Source organism: Prionailurus viverrinus, chromosome E1, assembly GCF_022837055.1.
Source record: "Prionailurus viverrinus isolate Anna chromosome E1, UM_Priviv_1.0, whole genome shotgun sequence".
Classification (NCBI taxonomy): Eukaryota; Metazoa; Chordata; class Mammalia; order Carnivora; family Felidae; genus Prionailurus; species Prionailurus viverrinus.
This window is the reverse complement of record NC_062574.1, coordinates 2,472,605-2,500,285: the sequence shown is the minus strand read 5'-3', so window position 1 is coordinate 2,500,285 and position 27,681 is coordinate 2,472,605. Positions and strand designations below refer to the sequence as shown.

General features: G+C 60.2%; 6 protein-coding genes and 4 non-coding genes across 13 annotated transcripts; 1 reads left to right on the top strand and 9 right to left on the bottom strand.

Moving 5' to 3' along the window:
• The first annotated feature begins 396 nt into the window (after window positions 1-396).
• Window positions 397-3,445, top strand: SOX15 (SRY-box transcription factor 15). Of its 3 annotated transcripts, none has more exons than XM_047833761.1 (3): window positions 397-929; window positions 1,560-1,627; window positions 3,388-3,445. In XM_047833761.1, exons 1-3 carry the CDS (start codon window positions 397-399, stop codon window positions 3,432-3,434), a joined length of 648 nt encoding a protein of 215 aa, XP_047689717.1. In that variant the 3' UTR covers window positions 3,435-3,445. The 3 variants fall into 3 exon arrangements, with proteins under 3 accessions (XP_047689717.1, XP_047689715.1, XP_047689716.1); XM_047833759.1 differs by lacking the exon at window positions 3,388-3,445 and adding an exon at window positions 1,782-1,920; XM_047833760.1 differs by lacking the exon at window positions 3,388-3,445 and having other exon boundaries at window positions 1,560-1,920.
• Window positions 1,907-5,287, bottom strand: MPDU1 (mannose-P-dolichol utilization defect 1). Its single transcript, XM_047833758.1, has 7 exons — window positions 5,151-5,287; window positions 4,124-4,189; window positions 3,807-3,939; window positions 3,157-3,242; window positions 2,914-3,032; window positions 2,717-2,827; window positions 1,907-2,620 (listed from the first exon to the last, which is right to left on the bottom strand). Exons 1-7 carry the CDS (start codon window positions 5,251-5,253, stop codon window positions 2,498-2,500), a joined length of 741 nt encoding a protein of 246 aa, XP_047689714.1. The 5' UTR covers window positions 5,254-5,287; the 3' UTR covers window positions 1,907-2,497.
• A 1,810-nt stretch (window positions 5,288-7,097) lies between these two features.
• Window positions 7,098-9,181, bottom strand: CD68 (CD68 molecule). 2 transcript variants are annotated; one of them, XM_047833756.1, is made up of 6 exons: window positions 8,792-9,181; window positions 8,324-8,655; window positions 8,053-8,172; window positions 7,853-7,925; window positions 7,561-7,731; window positions 7,098-7,231 (listed from the first exon to the last, which is right to left on the bottom strand). In XM_047833756.1, exons 1-6 carry the CDS (start codon window positions 8,865-8,867, stop codon window positions 7,098-7,100), a joined length of 906 nt encoding a protein of 301 aa, XP_047689712.1. In that variant the 5' UTR covers window positions 8,868-9,181. The 2 variants fall into 2 exon arrangements, with proteins under 2 accessions (XP_047689712.1, XP_047689711.1); XM_047833755.1 differs by having other exon boundaries at window positions 8,324-8,736; window positions 8,819-9,179.
• A 311-nt stretch (window positions 9,182-9,492) lies between these two features.
• On the bottom strand, window positions 9,493-15,489 carry EIF4A1 (eukaryotic translation initiation factor 4A1). Its single transcript, XM_047833754.1, has 11 exons — window positions 15,390-15,489; window positions 14,059-14,107; window positions 13,541-13,673; window positions 12,938-13,077; window positions 11,792-11,960; window positions 11,359-11,468; window positions 11,032-11,175; window positions 10,805-10,942; window positions 10,623-10,712; window positions 10,263-10,342; window positions 9,493-10,152 (listed from the first exon to the last, which is right to left on the bottom strand). Exons 1-11 carry the CDS (start codon window positions 15,410-15,412, stop codon window positions 10,008-10,010), a joined length of 1,221 nt encoding a protein of 406 aa, XP_047689710.1. The 5' UTR covers window positions 15,413-15,489; the 3' UTR covers window positions 9,493-10,007.
• Window positions 10,436-10,576, bottom strand: LOC125152239 (small nucleolar RNA SNORA67). The gene has a single exon (XR_007147095.1). It is a non-coding gene; the product is annotated as a small nucleolar RNA SNORA67 (small nucleolar RNA).
• On the bottom strand, window positions 11,554-11,698 carry LOC125152262 (small nucleolar RNA SNORD10). The gene has a single exon (XR_007147118.1). It is a non-coding gene; the product is annotated as a small nucleolar RNA SNORD10 (small nucleolar RNA).
• On the bottom strand, window positions 12,499-12,640 carry LOC125152256 (small nucleolar RNA SNORA48). The gene has a single exon (XR_007147112.1). It is a non-coding gene; the product is annotated as a small nucleolar RNA SNORA48 (small nucleolar RNA).
• On the bottom strand, window positions 13,367-13,501 carry LOC125152254 (small nucleolar RNA SNORA48). The gene has a single exon (XR_007147110.1). It is a non-coding gene; the product is annotated as a small nucleolar RNA SNORA48 (small nucleolar RNA).
• An 832-nt stretch (window positions 15,490-16,321) lies between the features above and the next one.
• On the bottom strand, window positions 16,322-23,554 carry SENP3 (SUMO specific peptidase 3). The gene is made up of 11 exons (XM_047833753.1): window positions 23,416-23,554; window positions 21,859-22,584; window positions 20,818-21,057; window positions 20,611-20,722; window positions 20,087-20,234; window positions 19,911-19,958; window positions 19,435-19,512; window positions 17,721-17,858; window positions 17,455-17,538; window positions 17,287-17,337; window positions 16,322-16,842 (listed from the first exon to the last, which is right to left on the bottom strand). Exons 2-11 carry the CDS (start codon window positions 22,571-22,573, stop codon window positions 16,732-16,734), a joined length of 1,725 nt encoding a protein of 574 aa, XP_047689709.1. The 5' UTR covers window positions 22,574-22,584; window positions 23,416-23,554; the 3' UTR covers window positions 16,322-16,731.
• Window positions 23,555-24,659: 1,105 nt separating this feature from the next.
• Window positions 24,660-27,458, bottom strand: TNFSF13 (TNF superfamily member 13). Its single transcript, XM_047833757.1, has 6 exons — window positions 26,442-27,458; window positions 26,014-26,092; window positions 25,816-25,863; window positions 25,552-25,670; window positions 25,211-25,349; window positions 24,660-24,971 (listed from the first exon to the last, which is right to left on the bottom strand). Exons 1-6 carry the CDS (start codon window positions 26,697-26,699, stop codon window positions 24,862-24,864), a joined length of 753 nt encoding a protein of 250 aa, XP_047689713.1. The 5' UTR covers window positions 26,700-27,458; the 3' UTR covers window positions 24,660-24,861.
• Window positions 27,459-27,681: the final 223 nt, after the last annotated feature.

Genomic DNA, 27,681 nt, shown 5'->3' with positions numbered 1-27,681 from the left:
CCACAGACGCTGAGGCCAGGTGAGAGGGGCTACGGCGATCCGGCCGCGGGACTCCAGGGACCGGGAGCGCGACCGCGGGGCAGCGGGCTGGGTCCGGGACCCCGCGGCTTCAAGGGTCGGAGAGGGCATCCCCTCCCCTGCGGGGTACGGGGCAGCGGATTTAGCGCCTGGCTCTCCAGAGGGTGCCTGATTGGTTGGGAGCAGGCGCTCCATTCTAAAGACTCTGAACTTGGGGACGACGTATACTTCTTAAGGCCGTGAGTTTCTCTGGGACGACTCCAGACTAGGGAGACCCTTCCATCATCCGGACACCGGTCCTGGGCATCAGCGCTTCACTTTGGAGGGGAGGGCGTGTAGAACGCCCTCTAAAGCCTTCCCTGCACCCCACCGGCCCCCATGGCGCTTCCGGGCTCTTCACACGACCAGGCCTGGGGCTTGGAGCCGCCCGCTCCCGCTGCTCCTACCAACTCGTCCTCGGGCTGCCAGGAGCGGGAAGGCGCCGGCAGCCCGGTGGTGTCCGGGGGGCTTCCCTTGGAGAAGGTGAAGCGACCCATGAACGCGTTCATGGTGTGGAGCTCCGCGCAGCGCCGCCAGATGGCGCAGCAGAACCCAAAGATGCACAACTCGGAGATCTCCAAGCGCCTGGGCGCGCAGTGGAAGCTGCTGGGCGAGGACGAGAAGCGGCCCTTCGTGGAAGAGGCCAAGCGGCTCCGGGCGCGGCACCTGCGCGACTACCCCGACTACAAGTACCGGCCTCGGCGCAAGACCAAGAGCGCGGCCGCCGGGCCGCCCCACTTTGGCCAGGGAGGCGGCGGCGTGGCTGGCGGCGGGCCGGTCTGGGGTCCCGGGTACGCGACCACGCAGGGGAGCAGAGGCTTTGGGTACCAGCCGCCCAACTACTCCACCGCTTACCTGCCTGCCGGTTACGGGTGAGTGCCTGGGACGCGCGGTGAGGGACGGGCAGGGGCCCCGAGTACGCCCCGTGCAGAGGTCGTTCCCAGGAGAGACCCGGGGCACACCCACCCACCCCACCCCCAGTGCCCCGTGAAGCCTGGGCCGGGAGCGCTCTGGTGGCCCAGGTTTCCCTGAAAGATGCTTCCATCCTGGCCCGATAGGGGCAGCCCCGCAGGACATCCCCCCCCCTCCCCCGGACGTGATCACGTTCTAGTTACCTGAATTTCCCGTTTCCTCCCCGCTTCTGGCCCTCCCGTGACCCGGCTTCCTCTCCCAGCCCGCGGGGCAAGGAGAGGCCAGGCCCAACTCTGCCCCTTCCTGGCCTGCTGCCCCGAAAGAGGAAAACAGGCGCAGCACGCAAGCCGGCTCCGGAGCGTGCCCCGACACGGCCGCTGCACTGCTCTTAAGCCATCCTGGGCTCTGGTTCTGAACCCGCGGTACCCGGTGGGGCCCGGAGAGCCAGGGAGAGGGGTACATGGGTGACAGGTTCTGCCTCCGTTGGCTACAGCTGAGGCGCCCCGCCCCCAATTGTGAGTTGGGGGGCCCTGCTGGCCCCTCCCAACCCAGGAACGCGCTCTCTAACCCCAGTGTCTCTCTCTTTGCAGCTCTTCCCACTGCAAACCAGAGGCCTCGTCGCCGTGCTCCCTCCCTCAGAGTAACCCGAGGCTCCAGGGTGAGCTGCTCCCCCACTACAGCCCCTACCTACCCCCAGGCTCCCCCACTGCGTACAACCCTCCCCTGTCAGGGACCCCCATGCCCCTGACCCACCTCTAACTCTCATGAACATGGACCTCCCAGGAACACCTTCTCTCTCCTTTTTCACCCAGAACCTCCCACCCCAGGCTGCAAACCCTTCTTTAGAACTGTTGGCCCGCAGTTCAGAAGCCTGTGCTGCGGTTCCCTCACCCTGCCCCCAAAATACAACACATGATTTTTTTTAGGACAAACACAGTTTTTATGATTAAACCAGGTCTCTGAGTCTTTATTGCCCCATTTCTGTTCCCCTTCACTGCAGCAGGAACCAGCAGCCTCCACTCCCTTCCGCCTGGACCTGCCAGAGCAGGAACCTCCTCACCCCACCCTGGGGCCCTGCCTGAGTCATTCTCGTCCCCCTTCCCCACCCCCTACCCAGCACTGGGGTCCTGGAGACCGTCCCAACCAGGTTCAGGGAGGGAGGTGGCCGCAAACCCCTAGTTCCTTCCACTGGCCAGACTCTGTCCTCTAGGCCATCAGGGAAGTAGGGAGATGGGGAGGACAGGGCAGACTTTGGCCCCAGAACACCTAAGTAGGAGGAATCTCAGCCAAAATAAATGAACAGGTAGTACATGCACGGGACAGCGGGCAGTAACTGCCAAACATCAGCCTGGAAATCCCTACCCCTTCTAAGGATCTGCAGTTCCACTAAAACTCTGGCTCAGAATTTTACAATTGCAGTGGAATGAATGATTAAAAGTCACACCAGCGGACTGGTTCGGATGAGAATGACCCTGAGGGTGGGTGGGTGGATGGAAACGTGGAGCGGACTCCAGTAGCTGGCTCATCCCTACTGCTTTTTCTTCTTGATGGGGGCCTTGACGTTCCAGTAATAGATGAGCTGGGAAGCAATGAGGCCGTTGCAGAGGGAAGAGACCACGAAGGTTCCAGCCATGAGGGGGTCTCCGGTCTCCTAGGTGAGAGACAGCCGGGGTCACTTGAGCAGTCCTCCCTGGAGAGCCAGGAGACCAGGTTTTAGTGCCCTCTAGAGGGCAGAAGGTGCACTCACCTGAACGGAGGTGAAGATTCTGGCCAAGGAGCCCCCAAAGAGCAGAAAGACCGTGACAGCGGAGAGCTGGCCTGTGTGCCCGTTCCGGTAGTTAGTGGCTGCCTGGAGCAGCTAGGGGGGAAATTGGGACTCGGTTCTGTCATCTGAACTCTTACCATGCTCACCCCATGCGATATCCTCTTGCTCCCGGTACTCACCCTCCCCCCTACTACAGCAGGCACGTTGGAGGCCTGGAGCAGGGTGACCACGGACAGGGGCGTCAGTGGTGACAGCAGGACCAGCAGGACCAGTGCATAGCACACTAGGAAAGTGACACCTGGGGGTCGGGGAGATAAGGAGTCCCGATCAACCTCTCCAGTGCTCTGGCTTCCTTCCCCAAGCGCGAGTTCCCGGCAGGGCCCCCAAGAGCCACACTCTGCTCTTGGGTAAATCCCCAGCACCTTTCGCAGTCTGTCCTCTGTAGTGCAGGACCAGGAAGCAGATGGTGACTGTCTGGAGCATCAGGAACAGGGCTTCACCCCAAGAGCTGCAGAGTCAAGAGTTGGGAAGAAGAAAGGCGGGCCTGGAAAGAGGCAGGGAGAGCCTCCATGGCCCGTCCATCTGGGGACACACTTCTTTTTTTTTTTTTTTTTTTTTAGTTTTTTTTAAACTTTTATTTATTTTTGAGACAGAGCATGAACTGGGGAGGAGCAGAGAAAGAGGGAAACACAGAATCTGAAACAGGCTCCAGGCTCTGAGCTGTCAGCACAGAGCCCGACGCGGGGCTCGAACTCACAGACCGTGAGATCATGACCTGAGCCGAAGTCGGACGCCCAACCGACCGAGCCACCCAGCCGCCCCTGGGGACACACTTCTGATCGCTCCCTGTCCTCCACAGCCCTACTGGTCTCCAAACAGCCCCCACCGGACTGACTCAGTCTAGATCCCGGGCATTCTTGGGAGGCTCACCTCCCTCTCATCACGGCCACAAACAATGGCCAGATTTCCAGGAGGAAATCTTAAGGCTTCCTGCCCCTGCATCTGCCTCTCCCCAACGCCCCGCTAGAGTTGTCAGCATTCAGCCTGGGGGGTAAAGGGCAGCCCCCCTCACCTGAAGGGGAAGTTGTTGGTGATGCTGTAGACCATGGTGCCTGTCAACGCCACCAGTTCTAACATCACGGACTGAAGGCTCAACCCTTCGGCACTCTTGGCTCTCAGGATTTTGAACACCTGGGGCAGTTTTACTAAGAGAAAGGATGAGAAGGGCAGGGATGAGGAGACGACATCCCGTGGGAGTGCAACTCAACAGCTACAGAGCGGCCCGGGAAGCGTGTTAACCCCGGTTCCGGTCAAGGGACCCGCCCAGTTCACAGCCTCTCAGCCCTCCACCCTCATCCCCACAACTGGAAGAGAAGAGAAGATACATACCCAGCAGAGACCCAGCCACAATGCCCAGACCCAGGCCTTTGCTGAGGAGAATCTTGAGACAGGGAACTGAGAAGAGAAAAAGGGGTACATGGAAGGAGGTCCCTGGCACCCAGGCCAGGGGTAAATAAAGGATTTTCATGCTCCTATGCTTGTCGCTGCTCCTTTAGACCCTGACCTACCCACACAAGGAAGCCCTGGGCTGTATGGCCCTTCCTGCTTCAAATCCTATCACTGTCAGGCAGGTGACTTTCCAAAGCAGCTTATACCGTGCAGATTACAGCTAAACTTCTTGGTCTTCTGACTTCCAAGGCTCTCCATTGCTTCACTGGAAAGCTGAGCAATGCCCAAGGGTCCAACAAGCCTTTATTCTCCTGAGCAACTAGGATCCATTCCAAAGACACGTCTCCCTGTCCCTCATGCCTGAACCCTCTGTCCCCGGCCCGCATCTTCCCATCCTGGAAGCTCTACCCGCCCAAGGAGCTTGGTTAGCCAAGTGGGAGTCATGACTTCGACCTAATCGTGTCCCAGGAGCGCGGTGGCGGACCAGAAACTGACAAGAACAGACTGGGAAGGCCTCCTAAAGGGTCTGGTGCCTGAGGTGGGCTTTGTGTGCAACTGCCTGACAGACGGAGTAAGAAGGCGGGTTGTTCCAAAAGTAAACCAAGAGCAGAAGCGGAGGGTGGAAGGAGCCTTTGAAACAAGTGTAACTTGGCCCCTGAAAGAATAGTGTGACCTATTAAAGACTGGAACGATTTGGTCAGATTTTAACTTTGTTTTGTAAAATGTGAGTCCCTCGGTCCGGGACCATCGCTAAAGCGCAAGCCTCACAAAGGAGTGGTTCCGCCTTCCTCCCGCCCAAATATGGCGAGCTCCCTCTAAGGAGACGGAGGCACTTCCGGCCCGGTCTGGAGTGACTTCCGCCCAGCGCTGCGGGGCCGCAGTCGCGGCCACCTAACCCGCAGTCACGCCCCGCTTACGGCCGAGGGCGCTCGAGCAGAACTTTGATAGGATGCCGAATTAAACTCACCGTGAAGCAAGTCCCACTGGACGAAAATTTGGTCGTAGCATTTCTCAGGTAAGAGAAGCGGCACCAGCACTCGTTTGAGCGGGCCGTCCGCCTCGGCCGCCATGTTGCAAAACTAGCTTCCGCCAGTCTCTCCTGGCCGCCATTGACGTACGATGCGCATGCGCGCTCTGGACACTCCGCCCCCTACCTCCCCGCGACTCAGCTGTACCGCCCCCTGTTCCCTGCTTTTTCTTACTCCTCCCCACTTTCTGCAGCGTGAAATAGGTCTCGTCCAGAGACCACGTTTTGGACGCGCCCTCCCTGTTCGAGTTTTGCGGCGTGCTAAGGCTGTGCGCCTGCGCAGTTCCATCTTTCGCGCCTTTGTTTACGCTTCCAATTCGGAGGCCACATTTAGCCTCCTCTCGGCGCCTCCTGCGCGGCGCCATCTTGTTTTCGCCCGGCCGACCTCGCCTTGTTCGAAGTTGAGAGAGAAGGAGCAGGAGTCTGCGAAAGGACGTTGGGTGGGGGCGGCGTGGCTGCCCGTCTCCTGTGCTCTCGGCGTCTCCAGAAGGAACGGCGCCTGCGGGAACAGGACGGTCGGCGCCGAAGCTGCGCGCAGGGCCCGTGTCTCTGTCTCCCCTGGTTCGCCCGGGCCTCCGAGGCCAGGTGCTTGGGCAGCTGCCGGGCCGGGACCGCGAAGCAGAAGAGGAGGCGGCGGGGAAGGCGATCCCAGGCCCCGCGAGGCTCGGCACATGCCCGAGGGCTCTCTCCCACCCCGTCGGCCCGCGTGCTGGGCGGGAACAGCAGCGGGGCCGGCAGGCCCAGCAGCCCCTCTTGGGAAAGGGGCCCTCGGACCGCCGGGTGGGAACGATGCCCTCCTCCCCCCAGCGCTGGGACCCCAGCTCTCAGCCCTCCGGGTGGAGGTGGGCCTGGCCATCACACCCTGGCGGCCGGGCACCGCCGCAGCCACCACGCTGTCGAGCGGCCGTTCTTGGCCATACTCAGCAGGGTCACATGGGACGTCAGGGACGCGGTGGTGGGGCTGCTGGGGAGACGCGCCGCGAGCAGGCCGCCCCCAGCGGGGTGGATGTGGGACCTTATACTAGGCTACGAGACCGGAACGGTCGCGTCCTGACCCCCAGCCATTGCCCCTTGACCCTCAGTCGTGGTGCAGGCTGTGGCTGTACGGGAGGCCCTTTCTAGATTCTGGACACTGGCTGTCCCGGGGTGCCACCCACTCCCACCAGGGAGACCGCCGCTGGGAGGACTTAAGGGTCGGCTTGGTGGGTGGCTCAGGCTGGAGGCATGTTGTTCCTAGGAGCACAGAGGAGAATTGCACGTGCAGGGCAGGGTACCTGCTGCTGCCAGGGCTGATGAAACCCTTTGCAGGTGAGAGAGGAGCACGGGCAAGGCAGAGCATTCCGTTGCTAAGGGGCCTTGGGAAAGGAAATGGCACAGGTGTGATCTATCTGCTTCACCTGTATTTGCCTAACAGGATTGGAGGGGTGGGGGAACCAGAGCAGCCAGCCAGGGGCCCCAGAGGAGGAGGAAGGGGTGGAGGCAGACCCTCCACCAGCCTCTGCCAGGTTGGCGGAGGGGGGGCGAATCCATGAGGACATGTGGTCATACATAGTGTTTTCGTCCCTCACCAGCTGTCTGGCTCCGTGAGACTCAACCGCGGAAGGTGCAGAAAGGCACGGGACTCTTCAAGAAACTCACGGCTTTTCATCCCAGCCAGAAGGACGGGGGAAAGCAAGGACAGAGGTTGGAGCAAGTTTTATTTTTCTGGGGACGGGGGAGGAGCAACTCATCACATTCAATAAACCTCTTTCCTCTCGTCCCCCCCCCCCCCCCCCCCAGGTTGCATTATCTGTACTTTTGTTCTCAAAGACTGAGAGGGAAGGAAGGCCGCTTTGTTTCTGAGTCAGCTGAGTGGTGAGGAGTGAAGGCAGCCCCTGGGCCTCGAGCTCAGAGGGGCTGGTAGGTGGGCGGGCGTCTCCGGACGATGCAGAACGTAGCGAGCACCAGGGCGAGGAGGCCCAGGGAGACCAGGCCAATGACGAGGGGCAGCAGGAGGAACTGGTCAGTCGGACAAGGGAAACCTGGCCGAAGGGGAGGGCAGGGAGGCGTGGTGGTGGTGCTGGGGACAGGTGGGAAGAGGGTGGAGGGGAGGTGGCACTCGTAGGGAGGTAGGGGGACTGGGGAGGAGCTCTCCTAGCTGACTCTGAGTAGTAGATAAAAGGGGAGAAGGGGACAGAGTCTTCTGGAGGAAGAACATGTGCTCTATAGTTACGAGCAGCCTGAGAGAGGAAGGAAAGTTCGGGGTGGGAGCAGGGAGGCCTGGGGTGGGGCGGGGCGGACAGGGACACGGGGGGGGGGGGGGGGGCGGGGGGGGGCTGGGGGGGTGGGTAAGGCAAGGAGTAGGTCTTACTTGGCCCAAAGGCCCCTGAGGGGGGCAGCTGGGCAGCCTGGAGCCTCAGGTGTAGCAGGTCAAGGCGCAGTGCTGGGGAGAGAGAGAGGCTTGCGTTCCCGCAGCTGAAGCTCTGGCCCAGGGGGGCTTGGAGAGCGTGAAGGGATGAGTTCTCAACGGAGAACATCCACTCTGGAAGAGTGAGGAAGGGTCAGCTCTGTGTCCGCGTCCCCACCCCTCCGCTCAGCCCCCCACCCCCTCGCAGGAGCGCAGGCAGCCAGTGCAAGGGACGACGGGAGGGGAGGTCACTCACGTGTCGCCTGTGGAAGGGACACGTTGTACTCCAGAGCCATGTAGCTCAGGTAGACAGCGCTCTGCTGTGGCTCCTGGGAAGGGGACCGGGAAGGCTCAGGGTGGCTGGGGAGAGTGGCGTCCGTGTCCGTGGGGTCGGGGGCACAGCGAGGGACAGGGAGGGAAAGGGCGCGTGGAGGGTGAGGGCTGAGGGCGAAGTACCTGCTTGAATCCAAAGCTGAGCTGTCCGTAGGGGAACGAGAGAAGCAGGTGGGTGTGGGCACCCTCACAGTCCCCCTGCGCCTTGGTTTTGTTGGGGTTCAGCACAGAGATGCCCCAGGCCTGCAGAAGTTCAGCAGTTTTGTAAGACAACGCAGCCGTGCCATCCAAGGTCTCCTTCATCCCCACCCCGCGCCCTCCTCCACTCTTCCTTCTGAGCCACGGCCTGTGGCCTCACTGGCTTCCCCTCATGTCCACGGCCCCCGAGCTTTACCTTTCCTCCGCCCTGGGTCGGGTACAGAATTCCGATCTGGATCTGGCCTTGGAGCCGGACGCAGGGCTGGGAGCCATTAGTCCATGTGTAGTCCCCTACAGCGTCCTTGGAGCCTGGGCTCGGGCTTGGAGGGGGTGGAGGGGGTCCCGGGTGGGGGGCAGTGGTGGGGGCTCTCGGGCTGGTGGCCGTGCTGTTGTTTGTCGTCGGGTGAACCGTGGCGTTCCCGTGACTGGGGGTGGTGACCGTGTGGTGGGTGGCCGTTGTGGGCTCGTGGCTGGTGGCGCCCGTGGTGGTGGTTCTGTGGCTGGTGGTCGCGGGCCTTGCTGTGCTTTCTGTAGCTGTGGGTGTCACCGTGAAGGATGGCAGCAGAGTGGCCGATTTTTTGTGAGGACAGCTATTCACTGTCCCTTGGGCTTTGGGCAGAGGAACAGCCTGGTTAGCGGCCCAGGGGCGCGCTCCCCCCAGGGCCCCTCCCCTTTGGGCCTGTCTCCTTACCGACTAGAAGCCCCAACAAGGCCCCCGAGAAAACCACCACCAGCCTCATGGCAGGACAGCCTCACCCAGTCGGTCCAGGTAGGTTCAGTCAGTCCCAGCTGCTTGCTCAACCCTGTTCCCTCCGCTTTTGGAAAAGGAGGAATTAAGCTTATGACTTCCTGCAACTGAGACAGTGCCTGTCCCCAACCTGACTCAGGCACCTCAGCCCCAGCCACCGCTTAGTCATTGAACTGTCATCATCAAATTAGGGGATTGGCCTTGGCTGCACGAATGAGCCACAGGGAGTTAGGGGGCAGCTGTCCCATGGGGACTCACTTGTCTGCTTTAGGAAAGCCCTGAGGGGGAGGGGTTCCAAGCTGTTAGGGAACCAGGGGGGGAGATGGCCTCTTCCCTCCCTGTTCTCTAGGAGGAAGGGGTGGGGGGGGGGCGGTTTACTCCCTCTTCCCTCCATCTGTTACTTCCTCTTGGAGACACGTGAGGCACTTGTGATGGTGCCCGCGCCCAACCACGTACAGAGGGTCATGTTACCCAGTCATCGTGACCATTTCCCGGTCACATAGTTGGGAAGCAGCGACACAAGGGAAATCTAGAGGGGTAGTAGCTGGGGACCCAGCCAGAGATGTACCCAGTAACGGGTGGGAGGGAAGGGGAGGCAAGAAATGAGAAGCCCAACAGGCAGTTTCCAAGTCATTTTATTCAGAATTTTGTTGTTTGTTTCCTGAATCAATAAATACTATACAAAACAATGTAAAAATGGCTACCATTTTCTCTCCCCTGCTCCCCCCACCTGGGGACAACCCCATGGGCCACCTAGCTCAAGGGTTCTCCAGATTTGGTCCAGCAAATGAGGTTGGGTGACACTATCGCCCCTTGAATCCTCTTTAGAGGCGGGCAGCTGGGTGGGGGAGAGCCTCTGGGGTTTGGAGGCTGAGTGGGTTACGGACACGGATTAGTGTTTTTGGGAGAAGAGACGGCGCCTGGGGCAGGAATCTGCCCCAAAGAAAAGGGTGTCTAAAATGTTCACGGTTCCTCCTTTTGCCTCAAAAAGTGACATTTATTCAAAGAAAAAAAAAAAAGAAAAAAAAATGACAAGATGTCCATCCCTTGGCTCCCTTCCCTCCCCCCTCCTGCTCCTCTTCAGCCCCCCAAGGACTGAAGCCTGGGTAGGGCCAGGGCGCAGGACAGCCCCTCAGATGAGGTCAGCAACATTGAGGGGCATCTCCTCAATGGAAGTGTTGTAGAACGTCTCGATGTCTCGAAGTGTCCTCTTGTCTTCTTCTGTCACCATGTTGATAGCCACACCCTTACGGCCAAATCGACCACCGCGACCAATTCTGGCGGAAAACAGGGCGCCTCGGTAGGTAGGATGAAGGGAAGGGGGGCCGGGGGAGGGTGGAGCCGCAGCACAGGGAGAGGGGAGGCCACGTTCCAGAGCCACACTTACCTGTGGATGTAGTTTTCCCTGTTGGTGGGAAGGTCGTAGTTGATGACTAAGGAAACCTGCTGGACGTCAATGCCTCTGGCCTGGGGCAAAGGAGAGGACGGGTCAGCGTGTGAACGAGAGGTGAGCAAGGGAAAAGAGAGGAGCACAGTATCGGTGCAGGAGGGGCCGGAGCGCGGTGTAGGCAGCCGAAGGCAGGCAAAGGAAACAAACCTCCCCTCCCCCAACGGCCTGAGGCTTGCCAGGTTCTGTTCCAAGCTGCTACTTTCCTGAAGAGGGGCACGAGCAGGCCCCTTGGAGAGGGAATCACCTTGGATTTTCCCTTCTTCCTTCCCAGTCTTCTCCCAAGCCCGCCCTACTCACCAGCAGGTCAGTGGTGATCAATACTCTGCTAGAGCCAGAGCGGAACTCCCTCATGATGACGTCTCGCTCCTTTTGGTCCATGTCTCCGTGCTGGAACAGGAAATGGAGGGTGCGTCCTGAGGACCGGCGGTGAGCAGGGCGCGGACGCACGCGCTGCCGGTAGCCAGGTGGAGAGAACTCACCATGGCGGACACGGTGAAGTCTCGGGCGTGCATCTTCTCGGTGAGCCAATCGACCTTCCTTCGGGTGTTGATGAAGATGACTGCCTGCGTGATGGTCAGGGTCTCGTACAAGTCGCACAGTGTGTCCAGCTTCCACTCCTGGAGGGGGGCGGGGCAGGGGCGGGGAGATCAGTCAGGGGCTGTACCAACGAGGCACCACCAGGCCCGCCCCCTGCCCCGGGCCCCACCTCTCGTTCCACATTGATGTAGAACTGGCGGATACCCTCCAGGGTCAACTCCTCCTTCTTGACCAGAATTCGAATGGGGTCCCTCATGAACTTCTTGGTCACCTCGAGCACATCGGAAGGCATCGTAGCAGACAGCAAGACCACCTAAGGGAAGAGGGAAGCCTCGGGGTAGGGGCTCCTCCACGATGCCTGCCCCCTCAAACAGAAGCCGGCGTGTAAAGAGGCCCGAGACGAGAAACGCGGAATTCCTGTGGTTTCTCTGGCACTTGCCAGCGCTGTCCTATCCCCCCCCCCCCCAACCACACCAGTCTCTAACGGCTTGCTCACCTGGGTGTTACTGTTGAGCTTCTGGAATATGTCATAGATCTGGTCCTTGAACCCGCGGCTTAACATTTCGTCAGCTTCATCCAGCACAAACATCTTGATGTATTTGGGAGCTACGACAGGAAAAACAACAGGTAAAAAACTAGAGAACTATGAAGTCAGGCTTCAACCTCCAGAGAAAGAATGGACGAGAGGTCTGCTCTCAGAATACAAAGGCTGATCCTTTGCCTGGGACCCCCGTGCCAGGCCAGGCGACAGGCCTGGGAAGTAGAACACTCCCCGGGCTGAGAAGACAGGGGAGCCAAGCCAGGCTCAGATGACACGCATGGGTTCATCACAGAGCAACTCTTCCACTGGCGAAAACAGACGGCCTAGGGGACGAGGTTGTAGTCAGGGGAGGACAGGGAAGACGGGGAAGCAGAAGGCTGACACTCACATAGGTATCTCCGGTTAAGCATGTCGAACACACGTCCCGGGGTCCCCACAATGATATGGGGTGCTTCCATCTGAAGCTTCTGCACCTCGGCACGTACATTGGTCCCTCCGATGCAGGCATGGCAGGAGGCACCCATGTAATCTCCCAACGCCATGACCACCTTCTGTATCTGAACCCAGAGAAACAGAAGGACCCGTAGATTAGCTACAACCGTGTCAGACCCCACCGGAAAGGCTTCTCGTGTCATTCTCCAGATCACACAGGCGCCGTTAAACTCACTTCCCGGACAAGAAACAAGCAGACAACTTCATTTAAGACCACGCTGCCAAGAAGGGGCAGGCACAGGATCTGAACTCGGTCTGGTCCCGAAGAATACAAGGATTCACAGTAACAGCCCTTTCTAAAAGCCAAGAGCGACCCATTCATTCGATCTCAAAGCGACCAGTTTGGTGGACAGAATGACCTCTACCTGCGTCCTTCTGCCACTGAACCGATCGATGCTAGATGCCATGTTCGCTCTTGAAAAAGGTGTGTTCTGCCCATTAATGCCCTAAGGAATCCTTCCCGAACTTCTTTACTCACTTCACCTGTATCTACAAGTTAGCAGAGAATCGGAACTTCCCCACCGAGGGTTTAAAAAGAACTAGGAAACGAACGTTTCTCATTCTCTCTCCTCCGAGACCCAAGAAAAGTCTATCATTAGGATTTCATGTGCCCCAGGCATGAAACAGCTCTGGCCACCAACCCAGGCATCAAGCTAGGATGAACAAAGGACTGCGTCTGCTCTGCCCCAGGCTGATATAAGAGCAGCACCATCACCGAGGTGTCTCTTTGCCCATCACCAGGGGGTTTGTTCACACAACAGCCACCAAACTTGCTCAGCCAGCCGGACTCCACCTAGCTGCCTTTTCCCTGGACTCAGGAAATGGGCGGAGGTAACGATGCTTATTGTTCGGTAGGAAAGGGCATATAATTAACCCCAGCCAGCCTTCAGACACCCAGCAGGCCTTGGCTCATTTTCTTTAGATCTCTTCCCCAACGCTTCAGATCTTGATTGAGGTGGTGGCCCTTAGGGAGCACACCTCGGACTTTTTGATTATGCTCCTTCCCAGAGCACCCTCCTGGGGAGGGAAGCCACACGCTCACCTGCTGAGCCAGCTCTCTAGTGGGCGCCAGGACCAAGGCCTGTGTGGCCTTGAGATCCAATTCAATCTGTTGCAGAATCGATATGGCAAAAGTGGCTGTTTTCCCAGTCCCAGACTGGGCTTGAGCGATCACATCATAACCTAAACAGAGTAGAAGAAACTTGACGTGAGAGTATGTACACGTTGCTATCAGGAGACAGACGTTCAAGGCTCTGCTCAGTCAACAAGCAATTGATAAGAGCTAAGTGCCAAGCATTTAGTGCCTCCCAGACTTTACCGCGCCACAACCTACTGCCCAAATGGGAACATCTGGAAACCAAGTTAGATTATTCATTCATTTAGGACTGCCCAGAATTGACCTTTGACCTAAAATACCAATAGCAGTGAAGAACTGGCTAAAATACCACCTTACTGAAATCCAACCAGCCATCCGTGTGTCCAGGGCATGAACCAGGCACCGGCACAAACCAAAAGCCAAGCTGGGATAAACAAGGAATTGCTTTGCCCCAGACTGATATGAGGCTGGCACCACTGACCAGGTGCCACTCCACCCAGGTCAGGGACCATGCAGAACTCATTCTGGGGCAGAGGGATCTTGTCTTACCCTTGATACAAGGAAGAATGGCTCGCTGCTGGATGGCAGAAGGCTTCTCGAAACCATAGGCATAGATGCCCCGGAGAAGGGACTCGGAGAGGTTCATGTCGTCAAAGCTGTCAACGATCTCGTTCCAGTTACTCTGTGGGGCACAAAACAATTCAAATGGTAGAAGAGGCGACACGGTGTCCCAGAAGCGGAGCAAACAGGACCAAAGCCTCCAGGGCCCACAGCCTCTCCTCCCACCTGGGAAGCTGGTTGGCTCTACGCGGTCTGGGAAGTCACTCTAAGGGGCCGGTCCGCTTGTAAGAGGAGAGGCTGGACAGTATAGGAGAGAGGAGACTCAACACACAGGACGTGCTTCACACACACTCAGGGACCTACCGATTTGGAACAGATCACTGGAAAGGACTTAGGATGGGTAGGAGAAGTCACCTACTTGGGAGTTAGGCAAGCAGCTCTCCAGAAACCAGGAGACACTGCCTTTCCCAGGGACTAAAGACAGTGGCTCAGGAGTGCAATCTCACCTCGATGACGCCTTCGGGCTCCATCCCATCGGGGCCATTGTCTCTGGATCTGTTGGTTTAAAGTAGAAGTAGGCCGACTGAGACGCCAGAAATCCCGACGGCCAGGCTCTTCCTACCAGCAACCGGCCTCGCACGATGCCATCAGCCCACGCTCCCCGACCCGACCCCATCCTGGTCCCCAGGAGACACAGTGCTCAATTTACAACCGAGTCAGGCCTCTGGCCCCCGCCACCGAGGGGACGACCCAACCCCCGAAGGCCCGGAGGCTGGAAGGAACGGCGTCGGCGCTTCCGGGGGACCGGAGGTGGTCCCCGCGGCCGGGCCCACGTGTCCGGGGCCGGGCCGCTCCGAGTCCGAGCGCGTGCACCTCCCACCGCGGCCCCGGCGCGCCGGAAGTCCCGCCCCGCACCTCCCCGATGCGAGGGTAGGACATCCCCTTCCCCCCACGTCACTCCGCCCGCGCCCTCCCCCACCCCCTCCAGCCCGTCTCCCCCCCTCGCGGTGCCCGGATGTGGGAGGCCGCGGGCGGTGGCGGCCTCGCGCACAATGAGCCCCAGCCGAGCTAGCGAAGGGGCAGATTGCACAACACTGAGAAGCGAAGCGGGCTGGGGGAGGGGAGCCCCTCGGGCCGCCATGTGCTCGCTCCCTCGACCACCCAGCGGCGTCTCCCCCCGCCCCCCGCCACGGCACAATCCACATCCCGCCCGCCCCCGTCGCGAAATGGCGTCGCCCTCCCATACCTCAGGCCGCTCACCCCCGAAGGAAAGTGGACCTGCCCATCCGCAGTTTGCCAATTGCCCGGCTCGTGCGGCAAAATGGACCCGCCCGCCCGGCGCCGGGTGGGCTCCCGGTGCCTCACGCGGCCGCTCCTCGGGGTCAGGCTCGGTCCTGGCCGTCAAGAAAACCAGCACACTGAACGGCCGGCTTCTTCCGCCCCGACCCATCGCTCCGCGCGACGACGCGCCCGGCTCGCAGGACCCGGGCGTCCCCGCTCCGGCGAGTGGTCCCGTCGGAACCCTCCGGAATCCCGAGCGCGCGCGAGCCCTCCCTCAGGCAGAGAGGCGCCCGGACCCGCCGGCTCGGGCCACACGCGGCGGCGGCCGCCTCCGCCTCCCACGCCCGGCCGCGGCCTCGCCTGGCGCTCGGCGCCGGCCTCCCGGCGGGCCGCGCCTACTCGCTCCCCAGGACCGGGCCTCCCGGCGTGGCTGCCCCGCAACCCCGGGTGGGGGGGAGGGGTGCCCAGGGCGGTGGGCCTCAGCTCCCCCCCGCGGGGCCCTCGGGAGGGAGCGGCTGGGTAAGTAGCCTCGACCTCTTGCAAAAGGGTTTCTTACCGGGAATCCTGACTCGCAGACATGATCCTTAGAAACTAGGGCGGAGTGCCCGCCTATCGACAACTTATAGAGCGCCCGACCCCGCCCCAGCCATCGCATTGGCTTGGCCACCTCGGCCCCGCCCGCCGGCGTTCAGCGACTCGGCGTGACGTCAGCTCGCAGGAGCTCCGGCACGCGGCCACCATTGGATCGCCTGGACATCTGTCAAGCGGAAGACCCGCCCCGCGGCCCCATTGGCTCTGGGGCCCGCCTTTCTCGCCGGTACGGAAGTGACATATGGGAGTCGGGCCTCGAGGCCTGGCAGCCATCTTGGGGCCCAGCGCCCCTACACGTGCGGAGGCGAGAGCGCCTTGGTCATGTGGCCCAGCGCGCCCTATCACGCGAGAGGGGCGAGGTTTCAGCCTCCAGGGACTTCCGGGCTCCAGAGACCGCCGCTTCCCTTCGCCTCTGCTCTGAGTCTGCCCTGGACCTACATTCTGTTCCGTTCTCTCCTGGAGCAAAGGTAGATCGGACACCGTCCCGCCCCGTTCCGGGGGTGCCGGGGATGATGGGATCAGGCGGTACGCCCCCGCGACAGGGCTCCCCCCCTCCCCACCCCCCCGGCCACAGGGAGGGACAGGGATGGAACAGCCGACTTCCTGGCTTCCCCAGCATTTGGGGTCGCTGTCATGAACTTTGGCTGGCTCTCTGAAGTGTCCTGTTGCCCAGCTCCAGCACCTCTCAAGCTCCCTTACGGGACGCTTTAGGGATGATGAAGACAGGGTGCTGGCCAGCGAGCCAGGGGTGGAAGGCTGAGGTCTCCATGCCCACGAAAAGGGGAGCTAACAGGGGCTGCCGAATCAAAGCCTGAGAGCGAGCATATCCACTAGTTTGATGCCCCTTAAGGACGACCACCACTGTGTATCTCCAAAGGATCCTTTATTGACCAGAGCAGGACCGTGGCATTTATATATATATATAAAAAAAAGTTTGAAGATCTGGCAGGCCGGAATCCCCTTGCCCGCCCTCCACCCCCAGCACAGATTTTCCTGCCCCCGCCCCTGCACACAGAAGGGGGATGGATGGCTGCCCCACCCAGGCCGCAAGGCCACGCTCCCCCAGGGCACAGAGAAAAAAGAGGCTTTTTCATGGCCACCCCCTGAACATCAGAAATCAACAAGTATTCTCTCAAAAGGAAAAAAAAAAATACAGAAATCAATTAAAACATTTAAATATGAAAAACCAAAAGGGAACTGGGTGCGGAGAGGCAAGAGAGGAAAGGAATGGGAGTTTCTTGGGAAGGAAGGGTCCCCCATGTCCCCACGCCCATTCATAAACGGGCTTGAGGCCTGGGATCCAAGGCTCACACAGTGAGTTTGCAGTGACACAGCTCCTTGTAGATCTGCCGACGAAGTTTGGGCATGTCCTGCTGGGTGAAGCTGAACGGCTGGGCCAGCGCCAGGTGCTTGCAGTACTGGGTGTTAACAAAGCAGGCCGTGAGCACCCCCCACCCCCACCCCCAAGTCAGGACCTGTGCTACCCCCTTCGCTTGAGTGAGATCCACCTCCCTGGAACTTTCAGAGAACATCCACATTTCACAAAGGGAGCCAAGGTGCCCCAACCTGGGGCTCAAAGTCTAAAATCACTGCTCTTAGTACCTGAAATACCCGGTGTTAAAATACTGTGCATTGGCGGTTAGGAGGCTACTCTTCTTAGGGCCAGAGACCAAGGAGCAAGAGACCCAGTCCCCATGTGGGACGGGGAAGCCAGGAGAGCCGACGAAATCCATGTTTGCGCTTTCTGACACCTAAGGTTACTCTCTGCTCCACAAGGGGCTGTGAGCAACGGGGCGGGGGCGGGTTGCAGAACAGCCTCCCTCCTCTTGCCCAGCCCTTTAACCCAACTGCCATCTGCTTACCTGTAACACAAAGGCACCGCAGTCACTGTCATTATTCTGCCTGGCCACATTCTAGAAAAGGAGAAGAAGGCAGGCCCTTCGTTTGGAGGCTCCTAGGGGTGTGGCCTCAACTTCTGCCTCCTGCCTTACCTCTGTCACCACCCCGTACTCCTCCCTCTAGAAACTTACCATTTTGAAGTAACCTTTCCAGCCCTGGTGGAAATCCAGCCGGTCTTTCTTCACGGCCTCTGCCTGTAGGTACTTGGCAATATGCTGTGCAGACGGAGAAAAGGAGGGAGCGATGCCCGGTGTCTCCCACAGGAGCCCGGGGTATGGTGGTCACAGGCACCAAGCCCAGGTGTGCTCCTCAGAGGCCCCAGGCCCACCCTTCCGCCGCGAGTGCCGCCACTGGATTTCCTCCCCACTCTTCCCGCCTCCCTCCTTCCCACTCAGACCTTAGGGCAGCGGCGGTTCAGGGTGCGCTGCGAGTCAAAGTAGGTGATGGTGCGTCGCCTCACGTCAACCGAGATGAGGGACCAATGCACCTCCAGGTGGATGGGGATCAGCAGTAGCTCCTTATTGAAGATGTCCACCTAAGGGGGGCAGTGCCAGGGGTCTGGTCAGAGGGCACGGGAGTCCTGCCTACCGTCATGAGGGGTCTAGAGACCAGTGGAGGCGCTGGCAGGAAGCCGCATGGGAGGGCACAAGGCCCAGCCCTCCACCGGAAGGGGCGGTGTCAGAGCACACACCTGAGAGCCCAGGATGGCCCGGGTACTTTCCACACATTAAAGGTACCAGCGCTCAGGAGCGAAGAACCGAGGCTCGGCACTCTGGAGCCAGACTGCGGGGGTTTAGATCTAGCTCCTGCCTTTCCTAGCTCGTGGCCATGGGCGAGCCACTCTATACGCCTCCGTTCTCTTCACTGTAAAAGGCTGGAAACGACAGCCGCTACCTCCTCTGTTTGTTCTGAGAATTAAGTCACACCGAGGACAACGCTGGGTCCCCGGCAAGTGGTCGGTCAGTTACCACAACAATCCTCCGAGGAAGTTCTCTCCCTCGATCTAACGGAGGAAACGGCAGCTGAGACGACTAGGCAACTCGCTGAAGGTCACGGAAGGGGCAGAGGTGGGACTCAGATGCAGTATGCGGAGGCCAAGTTCTTTCACTGTAGGTCCCCCCACCTCTATCGGGAGCAGTAGGCCTGCCAGGTCGGGGAGGGTGTGAGCTCCTGAGCCTGGGGACAGAAACTAAGAAATGCTGCAGCCCACGGTCCTACCTCACTGTAGAAATTTCCTGGCCTTGGAATTGCAGGGCAGGGAAACTAACGAGAACTATCTTTTCCCCCTCGCCAAACGTGCTCTCTCCCGTCTTCCCCAGTAACGTCTGCTACAAACCCAGGCATCACCCCGATTCCGAGCTTTTCTTCGTGCCCTCGTCCAACCCGCCAGAAAGTACTTCGGTTCTACCTGCAAAACCCATCCTAGAGAGCGCTCCTGCTCCTCCCTCAGCATCCTGGTCGAGCGTCTGTCTCGCCTTCTTTGCTCGCCTCCTAGTTAGTCCGCCTGCTCCCACTCTTGCCCCACTTCCAATCTCCGTCAAAACAGGAGGCTCTTCCCGGCCTGCTTAAGGCTCGTCAACGGCGCCTCAGCGCACACGGTGACAGCGGCCTCCACGCCCCACGCGATCAGCCCTGGCCAAGCTTCTGATCATATTCCCCCCGCTCACCCTGCCCCAACCACACCAGACACTCCTGTGGGCCTTCTGGGCCCCCCCCAGTCTCACCTTGTGTCCCACGTACTCGCCGTCCCCTTCGCCTAAACCACTCTTGCCCCCGAGCCACACGTGACCGGGCCCTCGTCATTCCAGGCTCAGAGAAGAGTGGCCTTCCCGGAGCCACCCACATTCCACGCTACTACATCTCCCTTTTAATTTGTTCACGGCGCCTAACACTAGCTGAAATTTAACTTACTTATTCACACTCCACGAAGGCGAGAAGTCTTCCTTACTTAACACCGAGTCCTTGCTGCCCACGACAGTACCGAACACACAGAAGACCCATGTTACTTGAAAGACTGAGTGAGCAGCCTCGGGGAAGGGACTCCTAGAAAGCGGAACTCTAATCCTTTACAGGCAAGGCGTTACCCACATACACGTGAACTGGCAACTCACGTTTTTGGTCCACCTTTTCACCCCATCATAACCCTTGGTACGGAGTTTATCGTAGAAGAAACTGTTGAAGAAATGCACCTGTGCCAATGACACAAAAGAGCTGGATGGAGTTAAAAGAGCTTCAGGCCTCCCTGCCAAGTCTCCTCCGCCCCGTCCGCTCCATGTCACTGGGGCTCCGAGGGCCAGTTTCAACAACCTCCACTGCAATCCACTGGGGGCAGAAACCCAATTCTCTTCCTGCTGCCCCTCCCAACTGGTGGGGTGAGCCACAGGGAGAACCACTGCCGACTGGGGGGAAAGGAACAGAGAAGTTCAGGACCTAGGTTACAGGTTTGAATTTAACAGACCGCCTTTTACCACCTCTCCCCCAAACAAAGATCCTCCCTCCGTGAAAAGGGAAGAGATCAAAGGGAGTGCAAAAGCTGCTGGGATCTGCAGAAGTTCTCCTGGGGACTGAAGTACCCTGTCAGGCCTACCTTTTCAGGGACCGTGTCCATGACCAGGTCTCCATACATGTTCATCACCTGGGGAGAAGACGGGCGGCAACTTGCCATGGAGGGTGCAGCATGGGCACAGGGCTCCCCCGAGCAGAGGGCCCCAGACACCCTGCTCCCCAAATCCCCTTCGGGGCCCGTTTCTCCCTCCTCCTCACCTGGTCATTGAGCCAGTTCTGTCCGTACAGAGTCCCCAGGTCGTCCATCGTCAGCACGTGCCGCTTATAGGCCACTCGGAAGCCCCTCACCATGGCGTTGCCTGGCATGCGCTGGTACGACTGGATGAGCTGCAGCACCAGGCCCTTCCTGAGTAGGCCAAGGGTGGAGTCACACAAGAGACGAGGGGGCTAGGGCATACAGAAGGACCTTCTACTGCCCAGAATCAGGATCTGTCTCAACTAGTCCCCGTCGGGGCTCGCGTAGCCTTCCGAGGGCCTGCTGAAGGGCCCGCTCCTCGGAAGGAGGCACGTGAGCACGGCGCATGTTTCAGGGGCCCGGGGAAGGACCGCCCCCATCTGCTTACAGGGGCTTCGCGCTTCACCTGCAGATTCCTCCCCCTCGGTCCCTGCTCCCTCCTCCTCCCCTGAGTCGGTCCCTCTGGGCAGCATTCTCTCCCGACCCCTGACCCCTAGGGCCCCTCAGGCCCCGGCCCTCTTCTGAGGACCCCCCTGTCCTGCCTCACCTGGAAGGTGTAGAGAACTCCTGCTGAAAGATGTCCTCCAGTTTCTCCACCACCTCATCAGTGCTGAGGGGAATGAGGCTGCCGTAAGTCTGAAGGAATTCATCCAAGATGCCTGAGCGGAGAGGAAGAGGAGCGTGTGAGGCCTCCACACTCCAACTTAGGAGCTGGCTGAGAGAAGAGAAGGCCCGGCCGTCTGGGCTCCCTTACTCTGCACGCAGGTCACATGCTCCTCTCGCAGGGGGCTGTGCTGGCCGGCCTTCTCCCCGGGCCGCTCCGCCTCTTCTGCGGCGCCCAGGTCTGAGCCCTGAAAAAGCTCCTGGGCCACGTGGTCCCCGATGCTGCACACATTGCTGATGAGGATGCTGGCGTCAGGGGGTGCCAGGCCTCGCTCCCCTTCTGGCCCAGGCGGTCCCCCAAAGCCATTGGGAAGAGTACAGGAGAGGAGGCCTACAGCGCAGGGGAAACAGGATGGGGATGAGAAATTGGCTAAGATCAAGGAACAATGGTGAGATCAAAAGATACAAATTCTAAGACCACGGGGAGGAACCGAAACGGAATCTGCCGATAGGAACTCTAGGGGATGGAAACCGTAAAGCGTGAGAGAAGCATGTCTAACAGGTTACAGAGGAACTGAAGAGAAGAGGTGCTCGTCACAGAAGCAAAAAAAGACTAAGACTCGGAGAGAGGCACACGTCCGAGACATTTACCACCACCATATATACCTGGCACCGAGTACGGCACCCGGTGCACACCGAAGGCTCGATAAATACTCCAGGGACTGATAAAAACACAGCCCGACATGGTCTGCTTGCGTCCCCGAAAGAAACATTCCGAGTGCGAATGCCACACACGGCTATACAGGTGGTAACTGCAGAGAAATCCCATCCCAGCACCAGAGCGGCACCCTTCGCAGATGCACAGAAAAGGGCCCCTTTATTCGGAGAGGCCAAACGAAAAGGGAGCTTGCGTGGATAATAAGACTGACTTTTCTAAACCTCATCTCCCGTTCTCGTCTGTACACAGGACGCCTACTCGGCTCGGGGACTCTGTCGCCCGGCCTGGACCGTCTCCCCAGACCTAGATCTTGCTCAAAGTGGGGCTTAAGACATTTCACAGCTATTCTGGACCCCCTCCCTCGCTCTGCCGTCCCACCTGCCTTAGGCCCGGCTCTCACCACAGCAAGAGGCTCCCAATCCTCCTGGATCTGAACCCTGCCCCCACCCTTCCCACACCCCATTCCCACCTTACCGGAGTCAGGGTCCAGAGGAGACTTTGGAGTCCACCTTAATCCATCTTCCTCCACTGGGGGCCCAGAGGACATTGGTGGAGACCCTCTCACCCCGTCCTCAGCCATGAGAGCACCTAGCAGACCGAGCCGGGGCGGAGGTGGCCCCCGAGGGGAGTCAAAACGACAGCAGGGGGATGGCAGCTGTGGTGTCGCACCCCCTTCCTGGGGTGAAAGATGGTTCTTGGGGTGTGCGAGGCTCCGCCGCCGGCCCCGGTGGCGCCCCCAAAGCTTCCAGTGGAATGTCAACGAGGTGCTTTTTGAGTACAGCAGCATCCGGAAGGCTCGCATGGCTCTGCGGCGGCGCTGGGAGCAGGTTTTCCGATGAGTGGGGCGAGGAGGGCGAGGCCGCTGGGAGGTTCCCAGCTGACCCCATCTGGGGGGCAGCCTCCAAGCTGCCCCTTCCTCTTCCTCATCTTCATCCTCATCGTCCTCTTCTTCCTCCTCCTCTTCACTAGCTGACGCATCAAAAGAGGGCCGAGGGACAGGGAGGCGTCTGGCTGGCACTGTGGTCCCTGACCCAGGATCTGGCCCAAACCCTCCACCCGATTTAAGTCGGGGTTTAGGGGGTGGGGGCCAACGAAGACGCTCCCGCCTGGGACTTGAGTAAGCCGGGGCCACGCCAGGTCCAGGAGGCTCAGGCCCCCAAGACCCGGTCCCTTGTATAGTCTCTTTCATCTTCCGGTAGCCTGTAAAACAACAGTTAGAGTGTCAGAATGCAAACACCCCGCACCCCAGATCCTGCCTCTCTTCCTCAGCACGCCGCCTCTGGAATCAGATACAAATAACCTAAGAAAAGAGGAAAAAGCGCAAAACCCCTACGAATTCCCGATCTTTTCGGTTAACAAGATCCACAGGGGCCCTTCAGAGTCCATGCCCCCATCTCTCCCCCGATCGCAGAGGAGCAAGGGAGAATGGCTAAGCAGCAGGATCTTATTTCTCGGACCCCCAGGTTAAAGCCACTGTTGTCAGTATTTAATGCCACCAGGAGTTTCCTAATTGGGAACCTAGTAAGGGCAATGGCTCAGCAGGAGACTCCTGACAGGACACAGAGATACCTGAGGACACAGCTTCCACGGGGAAACCGGGGTCTAGAGTGGGGAGAGAGTGAGTGCTCTACCACCTCGGAATGAATGGGGTGGGGTGGGGAGGGTACGGGCATGCTCAGGTCGTCTCAGGAGGGAACGGGGATCCCAGGGCTACGGTTCAGGTAGTAAAATCTAACGAAAACGGAAGAATGTTAAGGGAAACTGAAAGAGAACCCAACCGGTGCTCAGGCAGCCGGATCAAGCCGCTGGGACAGAACTGAGCCGCGTGAGCCAGGTTGGCCCAGCCCCCTCTCCTGCTCCGCTCCCGGGGGCCAGAATGCGTCCCACACCGGTTTGGTCCTGGACAGTTCGGCGCCCGAGGGCCTGAAGAAGCCCCTTCGAGGGCCTCCTGGGCCCCGGTTTGGTGGGAATGAGATCCAGGAATGGGAGAGGCCGCGGCAGGGCTGGGGGAAGGGTAGGGGGCGTCCTCACCGGGAGCGGGGAAGCCGGGCGGACGGGCCCGAGGGCGGGCGTCTCCGGCCTCAAGCTTCCCGGCTCATCTCTCCGGCGACGGCGGCGGCCCCGCCACTCCTGCTGTCTTCAGGCGCAGCCCTCTCAATTCAGGATTCCAACGCTTCTGGGCCGCGCGCCGCGCCGCCGAGCCGCCCCGCCGCGGCCGCCGCTTGCTCTGCTCCAGCCTCCACCTCCACCACCTCCCCCTCCTCCTCCTCCTTCTCCTCCTTCCCCTCCCGCGAGCCCCAGGCCCACCGGCGCTGGCGGCGCACGATTAGTACGTCACAGCCGGCGAACAGCGCCGGCGCGGCCAGCGCGCGCCTAGTCCCGCCTACCCCCGAACGTAGACGCCACGGGACCGTCCCGCCCCCGAGCCCCGTGCAGGGCTGCGCCTGCGCACGCTGGCTGCTCCCGGCCGCGCGCGACTAGCCCATCGCGTTCCCTTTTGCGCCTGCGCGTCCCCCACCGCTGCGTGTCCCGCTGCGTAGCGCTTCTCGGCGCTGGCGGGGCCCGAACCCCGGGGCCTTGGTACCTCGGTCCCCGGCGGCGCGCCGGAGGACAGCCGGGAGGGCCGGGAGATCCCGGTACAGGGACGGGGCTGAGGCAAGGCAGCGGGGGAAGTGGAAGTCGTTTACTCTCCTATTTAAGTTTAAGCGGGTCTTGAGCAGAAAGAAAGCTCGAGGAGTGAAGGAAGACCAGCATTCGGGCCAAGATTTACCCGAGGCTGCCCGGCGACCCGTCCCAGCCCCGAGAGGCTTGGAGGGCCCGTCACGCTAGGGGAGCGGAGGGCAGGAAAGGCGGAACTTGGCACCCGTAGGGTGGTGTGTCTGCAAAGGGACTGTCGTCGTCGTCGTCGGGCACCCCTTCTCCCCCCCCCCCCCCCAGACGGACGCACAAGAAACACACCCCTGGAGATAGTGATGGGAGCCGAGTCGGGGCCCCGTTGGTGGAGAGGGAGGTGAGGGCGGGGCTTCTTGTGGAGGGAGGAGGCAGCGGGTACCTGGAGAGAGGTGTGGCGTGGGGAACCAGGAGTTTCCCGAGTGGAGGGAGGCTTCGTGGACTTCTGCCAACAGGCAGGCTGCTTCTCTCAAGCTGCCGCTAGATGGTGGTGCTGTTCTGGAAGCATTCCAGTGGGACTTAAAGTAGGTCTCCACCAAGGCCTGGCACTGCCCCCCTTTTCTCCCCCCACCCCCCAAGAATGTGGGGCTGGATGGGGGACGAGAGCAAGAGATTACACTTCTTTAATATCCGTGAAGTCGAAGTCCAGGGGATGGGGGCGGAAAGGGAAAAGGGAGGCACGGAGATTCGTGAGTCGTCAAACCCAGGGTTGCAGTCAACCCTAGAAGAGGCCTCTGTTCCTGTTAGCTCTTGGCTGCCTCCACTATGTCCCCACCCCAGTCTTCCGAGCTTGAGACCACCTCAAAATCACAGTTTCACAAAGCCCAGGAAGGTTCCAGATGGCGAGAGGCTAAGCTTCGCCCTTCCCCGGGGGATTGTGACACTCAGAATATCCCCTTGGTGTAGGTGGAAGACACCTGAGAGGAGAGAAGAGATGCTCAGTGAGGTCACGGTCACGCAGACTGACGTCGCCCCTCCCTTCTCCAGCTCAACCTCTTTTGCGCTTTCTGTCCTTCATTCCAGAGCCACCTCTCCACCCAGGCTTCCAACCCCTTGCCGGAGCTTCCTCCTCACCACCCCCCCCCCACCCCCGGGGTCAGAGAGACCCTGCTCTTCTCACGACCCCCACCCCCTCCACCGCCCACAGGGCTCCCACCTGCACTGTAGCAACTATTGTAGGCCCAGTCCGGATTGGAAGGCATACTTCGTATACAACGGAATAGCGTCTCCTGCCTTCCCCGGCCCTCCCGGGACACCACCTGACCCATGGTGAAAGTCACATCGTGGAACAGGACCTGGCAGGGAACGGAGGAGAAACGAGATGGCTCAGTGCTGGGAGGCCTCGGGAGCCTGGACAAGAGAGCCAAGGAAGGAAGGAGGGTCTTCTAAGTTTGGTATGAACAGAAGGGTCAGGAATTCTCAGTAGCAGGACTTACGGGCCCTGGGAGAACGGACCTCCGGCCCCCCACATGAGGCGTAGGGTATGTTTGGGATTACCTGGCTATACAGCAGATAAACTCCAGTGTCCCAGACTCGAACAACGTATCCTTGAGCCTCCAGGCTTCTCCCACGCTTAAGAGCTGGTTGCCAGATCACCTCTGTCACATCAGAGTCCTCTGGGGGTGAGGGGTGGGGCAGTCAGGATCTCCCTGCATTCTCAGACACTCTTCGCCCCCAGGAGTCTCTTGGGCCCAGGTGCCAGCCCCCCAGTTCCCCAATCCGGCCCTTCCCCGAAAGCCGTTATCGAAGAAAACTGCTCACCCTTAGAGGTGATGTTGATGGGGACAAGGTGCAGAACGGAGTGCTTCTCTGAGGAGAGAGGGGAATCTGAGCAGTGCCCACCTGCCCCGGCCGCCCTGTGCTCAGCCCCTCCGCCCTCACCCTGGCTGCGGATAACCGTCCCCAGATCCCCATGCGGCTGGATCACCTCCCACCCCGGCTGCACCCCGGAGGCCTCACTCTTCTGTTTATGGGTGAGCACTGCTCTCTTTCTCCGGGACCTCTCCCCATTCTCCCAGGCTTCCAGGGCGTCAGGGCTCTGCTCACGGAAAGAGGGTCGGGGTTAGGCTGAGATGCAAGGGTCCCAGGCAGCCTCTCTTCCCAGCCCGCCCCCTCCCTCCGCCCCAGGAGTGCCTCACATCTCTCATGCACTTTTCCCCAGCAACCTGAGTCTCGGTGCTGGCTCTCCTCCAGGATCTGTTAGGTACGAGAAGCATTAATCTTTAACAATTTCCTTTCCCGGAATGGCTGCTCCCTTGACCTCCAAACCTGGGACCCTCTCTCGCACCTACTCAAAACTTTACAGACCGAGAGGCTAGAACCAAGAGGTCCGGAGATGGCCCCGCCATCCATCCCTTTCTCCCCCATGCCCTTCTCCCCTCACTCACCTGCTCCCGGAGGCTCGGCCACGGATGCCCTTCTTCCTCCTTGCAGGGCCCTCCAGTCCTCTGCAGCCGAGTCACCTCTCTCCTTAGATTTTGCAGCTCTGTTTGCTGGGTCAGCAGGGCCATGGCACACGCCACAGCCCCTAGAGCCGCCCCCCAACTCAACCAGAGGGCGACTGAGAGCGCCGGCTCTCGGGCCGGGCCCCCCATGTCTCCCGGTGGCCCTCTGGGGGCTGGCAAGGAAGGAGACGAGGCTGGCATGAGCCGGGGACCCTGCAGAGAGCAGTGGCCTCAGGAGTGGGGTGGCGAGGAGGTGGTGGGGAGGGTGGGGGTGCAGAAGGGAAGAAGAAGAGTGTTACGCAAGGGAGAAATAAAAAGGAACTTGAGAATAAAAAGGAAGGAGGAGGAAAACCGGCTAGGGGCACTGCTGGAGCTCCTGGCACCCCACTGCGGGACCGGTGGCGCCTGGAGACACGCTCCCCCGCCCCCCTCCCCCCCACACCCTTCTCCAGCCTCAGGAGAATTTGGTGACAATCTGTCTAGGAAGGACGGGACTGCCAGTGACACCCAGGAAGCAGCCCGAGCACGGGAACCCTGGGAGGGCCCCAGGAGTGGGGGAGGGAAGGTCGGCTGCCCCGGGGCACAGTGCCAAGAGCAGGGATGGAGGGACAAGCTGGGCAGCTTGGGGGTCAAGGGGTGAGGGTGGGAGACCCTCTGGCTGAGCCTCGGGAGAGGTCTCTGGGCAAGTTGGCTGGGAATGACTGAACGTGCAAAAGGAGGGGAGGGGGCGGATGGGGAGGAGAGCCAGGGTCGCGGAAGCCAGAAACTGGCCGAGTTCTGGGGTTAGGGCCAGGCCGGGTGTGTTGGAATAAGGCCTGCGCTACTCCCTGTGCTGAACTTGGCAAGCAGGACTTCCTGTTTCCCGAGAAAAGCTCTTACATAAGGCTCTGGTCAAAGAGAGAAAGAGACAGCCCCGAGCACCCTACCGCTGGAAGGTTCCTCCCCTGGACCCAGGCGCCCCCTCTCCCCCCCGGGGCCGCGTCCTGCTTCCTGACCCCGAGCTCCCCTGCGAGCCTGCTCCCACCCCACATCCAGGCCAGGGCTTGGGCCCGCACCTGCTGAATGTCCAGAGGCTCCCGCTCCTCCCAGCCAGGGATCACCCTCGGGAGGAAGCCCGCCTCCTAGGTAAATGAGGCGGCTTCTGCTGGACCTTGGGCAGAGGATTGATTTTTTTTCCTGGCAG